The following is a 15000-nucleotide window of genomic DNA, read 5'->3' on the forward strand; positions in this document are numbered from 1 at the left end:
GGGTAAGTATCTGTGTTGTATATAAAGTTAAAATTTGGTAAGTATTTTTGTTGTATATAAAGTTATAAATTAATTTATAATTTTCAGTTGAAAACTCAATTTTTTTTCATTTTAGTTTCAGGTTGATTATTGTAAAAGTCTGTAACTTTTTGTTCTATTAACATTCAGTGCTACTAGTAGAAATAACTTTACCCTCCTTATAGAGGAAATTTACTTGTAATTTGTTCAGTAGTTGCAATGCATGTACTGTTGCTGATAGTGTTAAAGAAATTGCAAGGTATTCACAGCCTTTGTAACCTTTAAATATGAAATATGACAAGGTCAAGGGTAGTACCTTGCAGATTAATGGTTAGTCACTACAGGCTAACACACTTTCTTTTATTGGCAACTAAGAGATTAGCAGGGTGATTACCTAGAGTCCAAGATTTTAGGAAGTAGTTTTAAAGTAGAAAATCTTTAGTTTTCTTGAATATTGAAATTTGAGCTAAACTACCAGTTTGAATCTTCTGGCTTTCTGTTGATGGATTAATGTTTTGGGATGAATCTTTGCACTACCAGGTAAGTCGGTATTCAAAGTAAAAGATTGCTGGACTGACCCAGATGACAGTCTGGTTCACCTGTTCTTCACCAGGGTGTGTTTTAGCTCTTGTCAGAATTCTTTATGCTGTAACAGCTATGGGTGGTTGTTAGTATTTTGCTGCTTTGGGTGATAGCTGTTTTCTCAGCTTTGTAATTGTGCCTGTGTTCTTTAGGGTGTCTTCAGTGTGATCTTGAAAATAGGTATGGGGAATGTAGGGATTGGTTGAAGGATATTGTGCGTAAGTTTCTGAGACATAGAAGAAAATGGAAGCAGATAGATTGGGAGAGCAAATAGTTAAGTCAGGATATAAAAGCAGATAGATAGGGAAAGCAAGTAGTTAAGTCAGGATATAACCTGCCTTTTCTCTTGCTTGTCAGGTGCCTTATGCCCTCATTTGTCTCTACTCAGTTCTGGCTCTTTTCTCTGCTACTCTTATAGTAGACCAGAGACTTCTTTAGCCTTGCCTTCTGCTCACCTTTGGGTTCAAGGAAAGCATTTTGAGAAGTTAAAGCAGAATGTAAACTTTATTTTAGTCATTAACGATTTTACGCAGTATTTGGAACTGTTCCTTGTCCCTCCATAGTGTGCTATCTATTTCGTGTTTCCTTTCGAGAGGTAAGGTGCCGGTGCTCTCATCTTTCTATCAGAAGTCAGGACTGCCTTGCAATCAGTTGAGTCTGTTGCCAGGGAACCGAGTCGGTTTTCTGGGTGACATGGTTCTGTGTCCTCCATCACCTTCCTCTCATGTACCATGTTCCGATACCCATTTAGTTCAGTTGCCGAAGGATCATTTTTGGTAAACACAAATCTTATCATTTTGACTTCATTGTCATAGTTATATAGTACTAATGATGATGTAAGCACTGCCAGGATGAATAGCTTAGGTATAGACAGTGTTAAGAGAAAGAAATGCATCTGTAGTGAGTTTTTATATTCATCTGATTGTTTTAATTGACCAGCCACTTTAAATCCTTTTCCGCCATTTATCTTTCTCTTCAAAATGCATCTGTCCAATCTGTACACCCATTTCCTTCAGACATCAGCAAGTCTCTTCCTTCTGCATTTGCTAATGTTTCCTTTTCCAGTGCTATCATTGTTATGGAATCTTCATTGATTCTAAGTAAGATGCATTTCTAGCTGTTTTTACTGTCTAAGACTTTACCTTCTGGGGGACAAATAATGACTGTTTCGTGTGAGGCTGGGGTGTCGGGTGTTACTGGCACTTCCTTTCCCAATTTTTATGGCACCAGGTGGTTCTTTATCTTTTGCTAACCTGTGTTGTGTCGTCTCAGGTGAGCCATAACAATCTGCATTTTCCCTCAGTGTCCTTTTCCTGTAGTTCTGAGGAGTTGTCCACTGTTGCCTCAACTCCTCTGCTGGAGGACAAGATTGAAAAGGAAGAGTCTTGTTCTGTTTTCTGGTGCTTGCCGAATAGTTGCACTTTGTTTTATCTTCGTGTAGTGAAGGAAAGTGGTTCAGTAGAGACTAGGTCTCTGTTATCTTGAGCTTTTCTGCACCCGTTAATTCTTGAAAGAAACCTTGATTTTCATTTTCGATTAGGTGCAACTTGGTGAGATTTCTCTGGCTGTGACACACAAAGCTCCTTTTATGAGCACCAGCATTTGTCTTTCTGGTTTCCCATCCACTGGCATCATCTCCTATAGCCTCTCCTTCATACCTTTATGAGCAGAAATATCTCCTTCTTCAGAAAGAGGTTTTATCTTGGTTAAAGAAGAATGCCATAGAGAGACAGAGTGTGTGTGGAGGGAAATACAGAAAGAAAGAGATACCACTTATTAAAAAAGATAAAATTAATTATTATAGTATATTAAAAAAAATATATTAGAGCATATATAAAATATTCACTAATTTTCATTTTATTTTTGTGACTAAATTTATTTTTATGATAAAAAAAATTTAATTTTCAAATATTAATGTAAACTTAGCGAAATATCAATAAATTTTTTTTTCTTAAACATTCACCAAATGATGTACCAATGTTGCCCTTATCGACATTAAAAGAAAACAGTAAGGCTTGAATACTGTGTGAAAGAAAATGTTCATGCCTGAATATAGGGATGACTTGATTAGTTTTGCAGGAGTGTTCATGTGTAGCTGTAAGCCAATTATTTTTAAGGATAATGTTGTAAGATGATTTTAAACTAATTGAGTTTTTTGGGATGATAGTTCAAGGTATGGTGTTTGAACTATTAAATTAGGCAGTCATGAGCATTTTTAGAGGGGCCTTAAGTTTGTAGAGCATATCTAAAATATTTTCTAAATTTTATTTTTGTGACTAAATACATTTTTTGTGATCAACGTAAACAGAGCAAAATACCAATAAAATTTTTTTTTTTTCTTTTTATTAAAAGTATTTGTAAAACGATGTACCAGTGTTACCCTTTCTATGTTAAAAGAAAAAGGCAATGCTTGAATACTGTATGAAAGAAATTGTGCATGCTTGAATGTAGGGGTAACTTGATTAGTTTTGACCTTGGTAAGAGTAACAGTTGTTAGGAGTGTTCACGTGTAGCTGTAAGCCATAAGTTTTTAATGGTAATGTTGTAAGATGATGTTGAAATTATATTAAAGTGTTTTATGGTAATAGTTTAAGGTATATTTGGCATTTGAACTATTATAATAGGGAGTTACAAGCATTTTTAGAGGGGGGAGGGTCTCAAGTTTGTAGAGCATATCTAAAATATTTTCTAAATTTTATTTTTGTGATTTAATACATTTTTTATGATTAATGTAAACAGCAAAATATCAATAAATTTTTTTTTCCTTAAAAACATTTGCCAAACAATGTTCCAGTGTTACCCTCTCTACGTTAAAAGAAAAAGCTAATGCTTGAATACTGTATGAAAGAAATTGTGTATGCTTGAATGTAAGGTATCTTGATTAGTTTTGGCCTTGGTAAGAGTAACAATTGTAGAAGAGTTTTTAGTGGTAATGTTTTAAGATGACGTTGAAGTTATATTAAAGTGTTTCAGGGTAATAGTTTAAGATATATTTGGTGTTTGAACTATTAAAATAGACAGTTATAAATGTTTTTAGAGGAGGTTTCAAGTATTTGTGGATTTTAGCTATTCTCAGGCAGGGTCTACTGTGTGTGTGTGTGTGTGTGTATATATATGTGTGTGTGTATAATATATATATATATATATATATATATATATATATATATATATATATATATATATATATATATATATATATATATATATATATATATATATATATATATATATATATAAATTTATAGATTTATAGATATATAGTTATATACATATAGATATATATACATATATATATAAAAATATAATTATATATATATATATATATTATATATATATATACTGTATATATATATATATATTATATATTATATATATATATATATATATATATATATATATATATATATATATATATATATATATATATATATATATATATATATATATATATATATATATATATATATATTTACAGTTTATATATATCGGGTAAGGGTGATGAAGTATAGGTCGTTCATTAATAGGTCATACATTTACTACGCGAACGCGTTTCTTAATGACAAAGAAAATGTACTCATTAAAATTACATGGAATATATAATTTTTTCTTTTAGAGTCTCAACATATTATAGACATGTACAGTCACTCAAAAATGTTTTGCAACATGTTCCAGAAGTTTTCGTTCACCTAACAGTAATTTGTTCTTTTGATATTTACAAGGAAATGTAATTTTCCTATTCGACTTTGGTCATTAATCATACGGTTAACAATATAAAAAAGAATGGTGAGCGAAAAATTTGTATTACGAAAAATGACGAAACATTTTGAAAAATTCCACTTCAGATGATTGGGCAAAAGAGTTAGAGAAGAAACTATGTTTCGAATCCAGATAAAAGCTTATTGACTAATAAAATAATATTGAATAATCATCAATGAAATTATATATAAATAAGGAAAGAAAGAATTTAACCATTATTGTTGTCAAAAACAAAAAAGAAAAAAATCTCATAACGTCGTATGTTATTGTGTGACTCCACATTCGGGCAGGAAAGTTAAACTAAACTGTCTCATCACTTGCACTGATGAGATGGGCAATAGACTCAGCCACACCACAATCATTAGGTTGCATAAGACTAATGTCTCTATTGTAGATATTGCTCGTCAGCTTAGCGTAAATAAAACAACCATGTATAGAGGGATACAACAACAGAGAGAACGAGGAAACATGATAAATTCATTGTAAAGAGTGGAGGATGACCCAAATGTTGCACTACTTTTAAGGATCATCATCAGATGATCACTGAAGGAGCTCGGCCTAACTGCCCTGACAGCTGGTGTTGCTGTAAAGAGAGAACATTACGCAAGTTGCTGTTCAAACCATCCGTAATAGGCTACATGAGACCAAGATATTATTTCATCATACTCCTGCCAAGAAACACTTCATATCAGCGAAACACAAGTATAGAGGCTAAGGTTTGCGTTATAATATAATCCAGTGGCCGATGATTTCTGTATGAGTCATCTTTTACCATGAGGAGGAGACATTCTCCACTGATGAGCATGGTAGTCTTCTTCACAGCTTGCATTTAGCATTAACTAAATTAATGTTGAACTTCTAGCTAATTTTAATTCTTTAGAAACTTAGATAATAAGAAATAGGCGTTATATATTCAGTTAACTTCATAAGAGGCATCAAAATGATAGGCCTAAGTAGCAATGAAAGAAATGAGAAATTACACATGATAATGGCTTTGTATATATATATATATATGTGTGTGTGTGCGCGCGCGCGCGATTATATTCTATGTATTACAGAAATAGACATGAAATCTGTAAGTCTAGTTCAGTATATTTTATATTAAGTTTCACTAGTTCACAATATACATAGGATTAGTCATCATTCAAAAATTTAATTAATAATAATGTGAAGCAAATCTTTACAAAAGTCGTATTTGTTGATGTTAATAAGACTAATAGTTCAGCTTATAACAGTCGTAGGCTTACGTCTACAAAGTTCACAGATATGAAGGAGATAAAACAACGATAGTGATGGCAGTTGGAGATGAAAATATTAAAACTTAAGAACAGCGATGACCTCTGAAGTATTATAGTAACATCCTTTAATTAAGTAAAGTATGACAACAGTAAGTAGTATCAGAAAAAGCCCTGTTTAAGGGAAGCTTCAGGTAATTTATTATAAGCTGTTGTCAGAAAAGTTTTGAAGTATGTTGCAAAACTTTTTTGAGTGAATGTACATTAAAAAGCAAAGAAAAATAAAAATCAAGTAAAAGCACCTGTTAGACCAAAAGTTGGAGACTGAATGACCAGAGAAGCAACGAAGAAACTGACTTGAGCCAAGTACAATTGTGCAGAGGAGTTGTGTGAGTTTAACTTGGGCACTAACTGCTTAATGAATAATGAATCTAAAATGAGCAGTTCATGGAAACAGCTTGTTTAGCCCAAAACAGAAGTCAGAGTATTCGATATTGGCTTTACATATTTTAGCATGATTACTGATGTTGGAAAATTCAGGATTGGACAGTCTGAAACCAGTGCAATGGCTAACACCTTTATGTGAATCAGCCCTGACCCTCAGCAATCGTTTAGTCGATCCCACGTATGCCCCCAAATTACATTTGGGGCAAGTATATTTATACACAACTAAAGATCACATTATTGGGCAGAGTCTGTCTTTAAATTTAAAAAGTGACCTTATTGTAAAAGGGTTTTTTGGAATGAGAAAAACCTGTAACATGTTAAAATATTTTTCTATTGCAGACTTAATACTTTTTCTAAATTTATCATCTTGAATATATGGTATTTTGTTAATGTACGAGAGAAATCGATTAAATTCACGATAGGGAGAAAACGATAAACTACCATTTTTGGGTGTCCTAGTGTTCTGTCATAACGATAGTTTTAATACTACTGTTTTTAGAAAAAAAACTTTTATAGGCTTGGGTTCAAATTTTTATGGCGCTTGCTTTTATAATTTTAAACTTCTTTCTATTTTTACTCTCCATCACAGGGCTTAATACTTTAACCTCATCATGGGAAACTTACCATAAAAAAGTATTGTTTTTACATAAAATATTTTACCGACAACTGGTTTTCATCTCATGTTTTTTATAGATACTGCAAAAATTTCTTAAACAGGAAACTGTCTGATCCTCCTGTTATTAACACAGTACCAAGGAAGAAACTCTCTGACAGTATATATGTATACCATATATTCAAGATAAATTTAGAAAAAATATTAAGCCTGCAATAAGTATATCTTAGTTTAACTAGACCACTGAGCTGATTAACAGCTCTCCTAAGGCTGGCCCGAAGGATTAGATTATTTACGTGGCTAAGAACCAACTGGTTACCTAGCAACGGGCCCTGCAGCTTATTGTGGAATCCAAACCACATTATGACGAGAAATGAATTTCTATCACCAGAAGTAAATTCCTCTAATTCTTCATTGACCGGTCGGAGAGTCGAATGCTGGGCCAACGGTGTGCTAGCCGAGAGCTCTATCCACCCTCCAATGAAGAACTGTAGGCTAGGCTACTGTATATGTATACGATTTACCATAGTGTAGGTTAAGCTAATTCTTGTTTTTATTCAATTTCTCTTTGTAGTGAATTATTGTAAGTCCCTCTGCATGAGCCTCCAGAATTAGCTGATATCAATAATTATTATACCATGTATGTATAGAGTATACTTTTATAGTGTAGGCTAGGCTACCATATATGAATACCCAAGTGGAGGTTAGGCTATATTCAAGATACGTTTTTTCCAACAAATGATGGGTTTTTTAGAACCTAACCCCATTGTCATTGTAAGTAGGATATTTGTACAAGCATTTTTAGTTTTTTTTTTTTTTTTTTTGTTTGAACCATCAAAACAGGCAGTTCTAAGTATTTTTAGAAGGGTTTTAAGTATTTGTGGATTTTAGCTATTCTTTGGGGGGGGTACGCATCTCCCGCAAATAAGGGGGTTTACTGTATATAATATATATATATATATAAAATATATATAGTATCAATATATATATTATGTATATATATAATTTTTTTTTTTCAAGATTTTGCCATACAGTTTGAACAAATTTTGCGGAAAAAGTGTTCAGGTCACTTCCATGGGCCATAAATGACTTCTGGTGACTCTTACATGGCAAGTGTAGTAGTTAAGTAGAGGATAGAGGGAGATCAGTTTGACTAGAGATGTCAAAGGGGAATGTACTGCAGCTCCCCATCCCAGGATGTCTCGTAAATATTTTACAAGAAATATACTCAAAATTTGTTACTGATTTTAATTCTTACCTGTTATGATATTGTGTGAGCTATAATTATAATTTTACAAAAGTAAATAAAAAATCATAAAAATTTGGTAAAACTAGCATATTTTTACTACTGTCTTTTGGAAAAGAGCCCCCGCTCAGAGTTGGAAGTATGCCTATCTTCCTCTTTCCATTGATGATGATTTTTTTTTTTTAAATTGGCCAACCTGAAATTTAGCCCAGTCTAGGGGTGTGCTTAATATATATTTAGCCTAGACTATGAGAGTTAATAGTTATTTAGAATATCTTGGGTTTTGAGAATTTAGAATTGAAAAGAGGCTTTCACAAGAAGCAAATCTATTTTCTTTCTACAAGTCACTTTTTTTTTCAGACATTTGATAAACTTGACGCACCTGAGTGTTGGTGAAAACAACTTGAGTTATCTTCCAGAAGAAATTGGTACTTTAGAGTCTCTGGAGACTTTATATATCAACGACAATCCACTTCTGCACAACTTGCCCTTTGAATTGGCACTGTGCACAAAGTTGCAGATTATGAGCATCGAGAATTGTCCACTGTCACAGATTCCTCCAGAAATTGTCGCCGGAGGTCCATCTCTAGTTATTCAGGTAACACATACTTATACCCTGTTCATTGTGGTACTGTTCTTTTTTTGTAGTCTTAAGTAATTTTAGTAATTTATCAGTTTTTGTGTTATGACTTTAACAGATAGAGAATATTGGATATTTTCAGCTTTATTAGAAAAAAAAAAGTAAATGGAAAAAATCTTATTCATTGATAGCTTGAATGACATTCCATTGATTTGTAACCTCTACCTCTTTAAGTGCTCTTTTTCCATCCTGTTTTAGTTAAAGCATATTGAAATTTCTAACACAAGTTCTGTTAAACTTCAGAGCCCTGTATTTTTCGTTTTAAAAAATTTATCAAAGTAAAAAAAAGTGATGAAAGCCTTGTCTTTAATCCTTTGGCTGGCTTGCACAATGGAGGGATGGCAACACTTAGTAATTTACATGAGGGTGCTCAGAAACTAGCAACCAGCCTAATGCTGCCTTATCTTTGTGACTGCCTTAACCTCGGATTTTTGCCTTGAAGAGGATTTTTATGAATATTTTTGTAAAGCTTGTAAGATCGGACTTCGAGACTGTGCCTTGAAGTGTGTAGGATAATTATATAATATTATATATATATATATATATATATATATATATTATATATATATATATATTATATATATATATATATATATACTGTCGTATATATATATATATATATATATATATATATATATATATATATATATATTATATGTATATATATTATATATATATATATATATATATATATATATATATATATATATATATATATATATATATATATATATATATATATATATATATATATATATATATATATATATATATTATATATATATATATATATATATATATATATATATATATATATATATATATATATATATATATATATATATATATATATTATATATATATATATATATATATATATATACATATATATATATATATATATATATATATATTATATATATATATATATATTATATATATATATATATATATATATATATATATATATATATATATATATATATATACATATACATATACATATACATATACATATACACACACACACACACACACACACACTGGAGATGTGTTCCTAGTGAAGTGTTATAACCCAATTTTTTATGCAATTTGGAACATGCCTGCCTAAATAAGCACCTAAGTCACGCACCTTGCTAATGCAGTTGTAAAGTCATTATCTAGGACATCAAAACACAACACTTCTATGACATTTATGGACTAAGGAAAACACATGTAAAATCCAGTACAGTCACCACCTTAATTACAAACATTCAAGTTACGAATATTCAGAGTATGAACAGACAGTCATAAGTTAAGACTGTGTTCCTGATTTAACTCGTCCTTTGATGAATTCCTATTTTCTTTATTTCCAATATAGAAAATGTTTAGTATATATTTTTGTCAATAGATGGCAGTGTGCATTGTTTACTGCGTGAACTTCCAATGTCAGACATTGCTTCTGCAAATTTCTCTCCAAGTTCATAATTTTGAAAGCATAGAAAAATACTAAATTTTGAATGTCGCATGAATCTAAATTTTATTTAATTTTTACCTTTTTACTCGTCCTTTGATGAATTCCCATTTTCTTTATTTCCTATCTATAGAAAATGTTTAGTATGTATTTTTTTGTCAGTAGATGGCAGTGTGCATTGTATACTGTGTGAACTTCCAGTGTCAGACGTTGCTTCCGCAAATTTCTCTCCAAGTTCATAATTTTTAAATCATAGAAAAATACTAAATTTTGAATGTTGCATGAATCTAAATTTTATTAACTTTTTACCTTTCTAACATCCAAAGTAATTCATTATTAATACTGTGTGATTAAAAAATACAGTGAAAATCTATGACTATCGAGTTAACTATGGAGTGTAAATATCAACAAAAATTATGCACTATCCTACATATTAAAACCAGCTCACGAACAATTCAAGATATGAAGGGCCATCTAAACGTAACTAGTTGGGTAGTGACTGTACAGTAGACCCCACTTTTCGTGGGGATAGATTCCAGAACCCACTGCAGGAATGCAAAATCCCCATTAAAAATGCTGATAACTGCCAAATACCCTGTTGCCCTTAAAGTAAAATGCTTATAACTGGTCATTTTAACAGTTCACTGCCTAATTTAATAGTTCCAACAAAAATATACCTTAAATTATCACACTACAACAATTTAATATTTCAAACAAAAATACACCCCAACTGTCATCCCAAAACACCCAGAGTCACCTGACATTATCCTCTGCAACTGTTAGTCTTGAGTATATACACCTGAAAATGCTCATAACTGCCTCTTTTAACAGTTCATCGCCCAACTTAACAGTTCAAACAAAAATATACCTCAAACTATTATCCTAATATCATTTCTAAGCCATCTTACAACATTACGTAACTTACCGTGCTGTCTACTGTACTGCGCATAATGTACGTACATTTTATTGATATTTTGCTGTGTTGTAAGATGATTTTGAAATATTTAATGTACAGTACGTATTTAGGATAGTATTACTGTATAGAGCATATCTAAAATATGTGGGTAGTTTAGAACAACGGGACACGTTCCTCCAAACAGAATGCTAGGTTGGTTACATCATGGTAGTATTTTCATGAATACGTACAAATACATTTATGATAAAAAAATTATTTAGTACAGTAAATTTCTGGTTTACGTTGTACTTGACCTAGTTGTTTTGTGATTGGTCCTCACCATCTCCCATAAATTTATTTAAAAATTCTCTCTCTATCTCGCTCTCTCAGTATACATATCCTTTAATGAAAAAAAACAGCAAAATATCAATAAAAAGTTATTTCACTTACAGAATCCATTTATACTGTATTATTATATTGGTTTATTCACCTTAAAAATATTAAAATCTGAATTTCATATGTAGACAACTCAAAACCACCAGTATAAAGTTCTTCGATGACAGAATCTCAGTTTCTCTCTCTCTCTATCATATATGTGTACTGTACATATCCTTTAATGAAATATCAATTACTGTAACACAAACATAATAAAAACATGAAAATAAAATAACCCAGGAAGTTCACTACGAGTGAGTGCATACATAGGTATGTGTTGCCATATTTTTTGCTTTGTCTGGTTTATTGTACCATATTTTAGTAGAAGTTTAGTTAACTATGGTTATCACATTATAAAAGTACACAGAGAATATTTTATCAATGTTGATTTTTCGTCTCTAATCACTGAAAAATATTTAAAATCCAAATTTTATATATAGGCAACACATTCTTACTCTCCTCCCCAGCTATAGTTTTTGTATCTGTAATTTTACAGATATGGTCCATAGAAAAATTTGCGAATTGGTGAAAGTTCCTGTGTAAAATTGAGACCTTCCGCAAAGATCCATGACAAAGTGAAGCATGAAAAGGTGAAGTGCTTAAACTGGGGTTTCACAATGTGAATTAATGTAAATAATGAAATGAAACTAAAAAGAAAGCAAGAATTATTTAATCATTTATGGGGTCATGTTATAACCACGAAATGTCCTAGGTCAAGACGGTCATAACCCAAGGGTCACCTGTGTATTGTTACAGTGGACCCCTGCTTATTTGTGGTTCAGTATTCACAGATTATTCTGTGAAAATGTATTTTTCAGAAAATCAAGGAAAATTCGGTAATTTGTGCATTTTTTATGTAGAGCAATATTCACTAGTTACTGTATTTTCATGGCTAAATCAATTTTTTATGATAAAAAATGGTTTACTAATTTTCAAATATTAAAATTAATATTAATGTAAACAGAGCAAAATATCCCCTCCTTATAGTGAACCCTTCCATTGACTACAACTCCCTAAACCGATTTTCTCACCTTGTTATAGTGCCTACAGCTATACCGCTCAGAAATATTGAAATATTAAAATGATATTCATGTGTTTTAGGATGAAAGATTAAGGTATATTCAGTGTTTGAACTATTAAAATAGGACTTTCGGTATTCGTGGGTGGGTTATGCAACCTAACCCCCATGAATACAGGACAACTGTATATAGTCTTTTGTCCTTGGGTTCTTTGAACATCAAAATTACCCGGACAAACTGGACCCCAGGGACCAAAGATATATATAAATTGACCAAAGATATATATAAATTTATAAAAAACTTGAAAAAACCACTCTCTGACATTGGTAATGCTGGTCTAAGGGAATGTTGGCAACACTGCTTACTCTCATAAACAGACTGAGTAAAGGTTTGAGGGTTCTGGGAGGCAGGGAAAATGCCATGGAAGGGGAGCAGTAGTAAAGCTCTTTTTTTTTAAATGTTTTTTATGCTTTATACTTTTTCCAAATTTCATTAAAGGGTATTACAGTATTGTATTGTAACTTGTAGTAAAATAATACTGCCCAGCACAAAAGAAAAAAGAGAACAAGTGACACCTCATACATTAAAGCCTATAACATGCAAACATACTCTGCCACTTTTCTATTTTATGCTGTTCACATTTTTATTTTCAATGTATTTTCTCATATTTTGTGTTTAATCAATTGTCAGCGCAAAAAAAAAAAAAATGCTGAAAAAATTTAAAATCCTAAACAGACAGAAATGCATTCGATATCCCCTAGTGTGTTTAACAGAAGCAATCAGGGAAGGAGAGATCAATTATAAATAGCTCAACATGTTGCCAACATTTGTCAAATTTCATGGCAAAATTTGCATTAAATATTTTTAACATTTTACTGTGAATGTGAACATGGTATTTGAAATGAAATATCACTAGTGATAAAACATTCTCTTGTTTACTGTTATGATATGTATGTATGATAATCATATTGGAGTCAAACTTGATTAAATTAATCAAGTACAGCACCAAGAAAAAAAAAAAAAAGATAAATGAAACCGCACTAAGAAACACAGCTACATATGAGCAGCTTATAACACAAAAACACACACACAAATAGTACACACACCTTCCCTTTCTCCCCTATCATTTCTCATTATTTTGAATGACTCTTAAAGTTAGCTTTTATCTTCGCCCCATTAGGTGTGATTGGTATTCAAAATAAACGAAATAACGCTTGTCTAACCTGCTAGGACTGTCTCTGTAATCGTCCGTTTCCCACCAGGTGGGATTGGAATGTTTACGTTATTGTCAGAATTCTTGCCATCCTTGTGCAGACGGTGTGAATCAGCATTAGTAACAATATTGACTATTTTTGGCTGGTTTTCCCCTGTATGGTATTGTGCTTTTCTGTTTTTGCGTTATGTCATCTACCGCAAGCAGAAATGAAATCATTAGGCTGTAAGGAAACGAGTTTGTGTAAACCAAATGTTTCGGTTGTGCATGATCCACTTGTGTTTTAGCCTAGCTATTGAGGCACGAGTGTGGTTTTCTTCTCGTGAAGAAAATGAAGAGTGATCTAATGAGAAGATGAATAATTTTTTGAAGTATTGGAAGATGTGAGAGGCCTATAGTTATGCAGACAGTTTGTTAGCGCAGGCCATAAGTCAACTTGGTCTCTTTCTTTCGGTGTTGCTTCACCACCTCTCCCATTGACAAATAGGTTAACTCTTTCTGTTCTGCCTTCTTATGCTCCAGGTTGACTCCTTCTGTTCTGCCTTCTTATGCTCCCTAAGTAATTTAGAAGAAAAATCATAGGTAATTGAGAAATATTCTTATTGGTTAGAAATTTATCATATATTTGTTCCTACACAATATACAAATGCCAAGATCAACTGTCCTTATCTCCCGACTCCAGCAAATAAATGTTGTAATGACATCCATCTTGCTTGGGATGTAGGGTTGGCCACTGCACCAAATGTTCTTCTGTCGGCTAGTGTACTTGCACTGCAATAGAGTAGATGAAAGGAAGCTAGGACCTTTTGTTGACCATGGCACTACCGTGGTGTCATTGCTATCACACCGAGTGTCTACCTTGGATCTTGAGACTCTTGAAAGTCTAAAAAAAAACTGTGCTTAAGTCACAAGACAGGAAGTGGAGGAGACTGCCTCCCTGGTCAATGTTCCTGAGAATGAAGTCTTTGGAGGAGGATAGTGAACCATGGCACTTCCTTGGTGTCATTGCTATGAAAGGAGTGCCTATTTGGGCACTGAGGCTCCTGAAACTGTCTTAAGATCCCCATAGTACTCTCCTCGGGTTGTGGATCAACTGGTAATTACAGCAGCAGTAGCTACTGTTCACATCTCCCACTCCTCACAAGAGGAGTGTAACTACATCAAGTCAAAAGATATGGAGCTCTTAGCTACCGCTTCTTGACTGAATAGAAACCAAACACAAGTTGTAGGAACTTAATTTTGGAAGTATAGTTGATCTCCCAGTGAATCAGGCAAAACGACAGGAAGTACAAGACTTGAGTCATGGGTGCGAAACCAAACTTGTCTGTCATACATCCATCATCCTGGACTGTGTTTGGTTGATTGCTGTGCTGAGTGGAGTACTGCAAACCTGTGCACCCACACTGCTAATGAAATGTGTCTGGTTGACTGCTATGTTGGGTGTACAA

At 32.4% G+C, this 15000-nt stretch overlaps 1 protein-coding gene across 4 annotated transcripts in view; it reads left to right on the forward strand.

The window, feature by feature from the left end:
• Window positions 1-15000, forward strand: part of Sur-8 (leucine-rich repeat protein shoc-2) — a 131901-nt gene that overhangs the window by 108985 nt on the left and 7916 nt on the right. For all 4 annotated transcript variants that reach the window (XM_067111383.1, XM_067111385.1, XM_067111384.1 and 1 more), the window contains 2 exons: window positions 1-2; window positions 8258-8495. The exon at window positions 1-2 is cut by the window's left edge and continues 156 nt beyond it. In XM_067111383.1, coding sequence (XP_066967484.1) covers window positions 1-2; window positions 8258-8495 — 240 coding nt within the window. The remainder of the gene's footprint in view (window positions 3-8257; window positions 8496-15000) is intronic.

This window comes from Macrobrachium rosenbergii, chromosome 11 (genome assembly GCF_040412425.1).
Source record: "Macrobrachium rosenbergii isolate ZJJX-2024 chromosome 11, ASM4041242v1, whole genome shotgun sequence".
NCBI classification, from domain to species: domain Eukaryota; kingdom Metazoa; phylum Arthropoda; class Malacostraca; order Decapoda; family Palaemonidae; genus Macrobrachium; species Macrobrachium rosenbergii.